The sequence below is a fragment of the Triticum aestivum genome, chromosome 3D (genome assembly GCF_018294505.1).
Source record: "Triticum aestivum cultivar Chinese Spring chromosome 3D, IWGSC CS RefSeq v2.1, whole genome shotgun sequence".
Lineage (NCBI taxonomy): Eukaryota > Viridiplantae > Streptophyta > Magnoliopsida > Poales > Poaceae > Triticum > Triticum aestivum.
Genome location: NC_057802.1, coordinates 577,952,196 through 577,956,698, shown reverse-complemented (window position 1 = coordinate 577,956,698; position 4,503 = coordinate 577,952,196). Strand labels below are relative to the sequence as shown.

Below are 4,503 nucleotides of genomic sequence, written 5' to 3'. Positions count from 1 at the left end.
TGTAGTATAAGGTTAGCCCATATACCACAAAAGAAAATCAGTGTCAAACACCAACGGGCCAAGATTTGCCAACGACATGTATGTTATTATCATTTTAGTTCTTCAAAATTCAAACGGAACAAGAAAATCCCGAGACTTGACATGGTGTCATGATATGCGCCCTAGAGGTGGTAAATTTTGAGAATATGCCGAAAAAGTTGTAATGTAGACTACTGACAAACTAAACCGTCTCCGAGCAAGAAACTAGGTTTCAAGAGGGAACGTGTCCGGTTTGCATGCGAAGCTACCGCTGCTTCCTTCGTTGGCTTTCAAATTTTGTGCAAACTCAACAAATACCATTACATAAAACATGTCAATATTTGACATTTTTCTGGGTCTGTTTGCTATATTTAAGACATTAAGTGCATTTCTATGTATTTAATGGACATCGTTAAAATTTACACTGCATGTACATGAAGTTATGGCCGAAAGTGGTTTGAAATACATTATTGATGGTCTTTTGTATATGTTTAACCAAAATACCACCAAATAAAAGTAGTCGCAGAAAGTGGGTGAAGACTCGGCCATCGAAATGTAGGTTATTCCATTTTAATTGTCAGAAATTCGAACAAAGTCCAAAATTTAGAGAATTGACATGGTGTCATTATATGGCCTCCAAAGACTATGATAACATTTTAGAATGTTTCGCAAAAGTTGCCACGTAGATTACTTACAAACCGTGCCATTTTTTAGGAAGAAACTAGGTTTTTTGAGACGACACAAATCCGGTTTGCATTGGAAGCGACTGTTGCTTCTCTGTTGGCTTGAACATTTTCCCGCACTGTACACACACCATTACATGTAACATGTCAAAAATTGGCATTTTGCAAGGGTTGTTTGGTATATTTAAACCATAAAGTGCATTTCTAGTAATTTACTAAATAAAATTTCAATTTTGAACTCCAGATACATGAAATTATGAACAAAAGTGGGTTGAAAAACATTGTGGGTGGTCTTTAGTATAAGTTTTGCCCATATAACACAAAATAAAAGTTGTCTCATACATCAGGGGGCCAAGACCCGGCCACAGAAATGTAGGCTATTCCCATTTTAATTCTCATGATATGGTCTCTAGAGGATGTGACAAAAAAATGAGATTATTAAGTTGTCATGTAGATTACTTACAAACCGGACTAGCCCTAAGGAAGGAACTAGGTTTCGTGAAGAAACAAACCTTGTTTGTATGCTAAGCGATCGGTGCTTACTCGATTGTCCTGAAACTCATTCCACTCTCAATAAACACTATTATGTGTGAAATTTCAAAATTTGTCATTTTTTGGGTCTGTTATCTATACTTATACTATTACGGGCATTTACCCCCAATAAATACCTAGAAACATAATGCCCTAGAAATAACAAATTATAACTATAGAAAGTGTGAAATTTTTAGAGCATTTACAATCGCAGAATGTTCAAATATGGCCCCCGCCCTATATGTCGGACGCTTCCGCGGACCAGAGCCGGTCACCCCTCGTTTTTCGGACACTGTAACGACGCCCCTCATATGCAAACCCCTATTTCCATACGAATCCATGAACCCTAAAATCCATCATACGTTCATCATCATATATAGATAAAACAAGGTCCATTCAAATTAAAACTACCTTACTTCCACTCTTCGCTGGAGACGTATATGGCCCCCATGCCGGACAGACGGGCGGCCTCGTGGTCATTTGCGATGGGGCGCAACTCCGGCTTCTTTTTCTCGTCGTCCTTGTTGACGAAGAGTTGTTCCCGCCTCATGACAGCGAGGTGGATACGATGGAGGTTCGTCGCCACCTCCCGCTTTGATTGGGTCGAGTCGAGGATGGTTGCTTGCCTCACCTGGAACTGCGCTGCCGCCTCCACGGCTTGTGCATGTTGGAACTTCGCCTCCGCCTGCCCATGCAAATGCTGGCGGGATCGGCCTCCATGCCCAACGCCTCTTCACCCCCTCCTACATGTCCTCCATGCCAACCTCATATTCCTCCTTTGAACATCCGAGGTACTGAAAAATTTGCAGCTCCCATGTAAAACAGAAACCTGAAAAATTTCGAAAAGAAAAATCTCATAGACATCGAGTGTAATCACGCGCGTCAAGAGTGCAACGACTGAAACACGTCAATCGGACCCCCAACGCAACGTCCCTCTCCACCAACACAGATTCGAAACCGCTCGAGAAATGGGGTAGGAGCCAAAGGCAATTACCGGATGAGAAACTCCTTACAACATGTGTCCCGCCGGTGACACTCAGCTAATGATATTCATCAACTCCTAGATCAACATGCGTCGGGCCGATGTTTGTATGGTAATAAAAATTATGAGATAGTTAAAACTAAACTATAAAACGTGCAAATAGGAGGAAACATCTCATTTAGTAATGTAGAGAAATGTCTATTTTGTAGTTGTGACAAGATGTGACATCTCTGTTGTCAACTAGCAGCAGTATATTGCTGGATATACCAGGTATCATTATTTATACAGTCTTGCTAAATCACAGTCGACTAAGTCCTAGTAGACGCTAAGACCTTATGTTAAGATCTTATATTTATATAGACATTTTTAGAGAAATTATTTATAGATATACTAGTTATTATTCGAAACGGTCATAAGCCTGTTATGGAGACTGAGAGCGCACCCAGCCCAACTGTTGCTCTGCATTAGCTGTTCATCACCTGTCTCCTCTTAATCCTGGCCTTGAAGCCGTTCTTCATGTGGAGAATAACGGAGATCTTGGGCTCCACGACGTGCCCTGGCACGACGTCCACCTCGAAGTTCCTCACCACGGCGGCCGCCACGGTCTTGAGCTGCACGAGGGCCATGTCCTTGCCCAGGCAGGTCCGCGGCCCAGCATTGAAGGAGGCAAACTTGTACGACGGCACGTACCGCGGCTTGCCGTCCTCCCCTATCCACCGCTCCGGCCGGAACTCCCGGCAGTCCTTGCCCCACACGGCCTCCATCCTCCCCATCGCGTACAGCGACACAAGGATCTTGTCCCCCGGCCGCACCTCGTGCCCGCTTGGCAGCGCCTCGGCGGAGGCCACTCCCTTGTGCTCCATCGGCACCGGCGGGTACAGCCGGAGCGACTCGCACAGGGCCGCGTGCAGGTACACCAGCCGGCCGAGCTCGTCCGGGTCGTAGGTCACCATGCCGTCCAGGGTGGTGGTGGTGGTCTTGATGGTGTCGAGCTCTGCGAGGATCATGGACACCACGCCCGGGTTCCTGGTGAGGAGGTAGAAGAACCAGGACAGCGCCGAGCCGGTCGTGTCGCGGCCGGCGAGCATGAGGTTCATGGTCGTGTCCCGGAGGAAGGCGTCGATGACCGCGCTGGCATCGTCGTCGTCTTTGTCGTCGTCGATGTAGGAGGAGAGCAGGTCCGCCGAGTCCTCGATCCCGCCTCTGGCCTTCACCGCCTGTCGCCGCTTGGCGATCGTGTCGCCGATGAACCGGCCGATGTCGCGCCAGGCCACCGTCATCTTCCGCTCATACCCGACCCCGAGCCGCCGCACCAGCTTCCACCACGACAGCGGGAGCACGATGCGGACTGGGAGCACGTCCATGGCGTCGTCGATGGCGCGCGCGAACGGCACCTCCGGGAAGCCGACGGCCAGGCAGCCCGGGTCGAGGCCGAAGACCAGCGTGGTGGTGGTGTCAAACGTGAGCCTGAGGAACACGTCCTGCAGGTCGCACTCACCAGAGCCGGCGTCAGCGACGCGGGCGAGCAGCGGGAGCAGGTCGCTCTCGACCTTGCGGCGGGTGCAGCGGGACACGAATGCCCGGAACCGAGGAGCGGACATGAGCAGCTGCGCCTTAGCCCGCTGGCGGCGCCAGGAGTCGCCGTCGACGAACTCGGGGCCCTTGGGGTAGTTGAGGAAGTGGGAGGTGAAGACGTGGCGGACGTTGGCCGGGTCAGCGGTGAAGAAGAGCTGCATCCCCGAACGCGGCGGGCCGGCGAGGCGGAAGCTGAGCGTGCTGGCGGTGAGGACGGAGGTGACCCAGTCGTGGAGGCGCGGCAGGTTGGCGAGGAGCGCCGGGAGCATGCCCACCAGCGGCCAGTCCAGCGGGAGCGCCGGGTTCTTGCGCTTGGACCTTACGTGGAAGCAGTAGAACAAGACGAAGCAGAGGAAGCAAAGCGAAAGCTCGAGGTAGGAGACGGTCGCCATTGCTGCGCCGTTGCACGGTCACCTGCTCGGAGAGGACCGAATTGATCGAGGGGGAGGAGCGTGCCAACCGCCAATGGTGGTGTAGAGTTGGAAGGCTCTGCCAACATCCATGTACCGCGACGGAATGGACTATGGCGCGACGGGCGGAGCATCGTCCACGTCGCCCAGATCACCCACACGGTACGGTGTACGTACCATTAGTACCTTTCGAATTTGAATATGGTCCACCACAATGGGGGTCCCAGCACGTACTATGTGACAGGTGAGTTCTGTTGCATGTGATCAATTCTGTTTTTTTTGAACATAGTACGGATGCAAGCGC

The 4,503-nt window shown here is 50.4% G+C and overlaps 1 protein-coding gene across 1 annotated transcript; it reads right to left on the bottom strand.

The window, feature by feature from the left end:
* Nucleotides 1-2,612: 2,612 nt before the first annotated feature.
* Nucleotides 2,613-4,291, bottom strand: LOC123075583 (noroxomaritidine synthase 3-like). Its single transcript, XM_044498152.1, has one exon. The coding sequence runs from the start codon at nucleotides 4,179-4,181 to the stop codon at nucleotides 2,679-2,681; it is 1,503 nt and encodes a 500-aa protein (XP_044354087.1). The 5' UTR covers nucleotides 4,182-4,291; the 3' UTR covers nucleotides 2,613-2,678.
* Nucleotides 4,292-4,503: the final 212 nt, after the last annotated feature.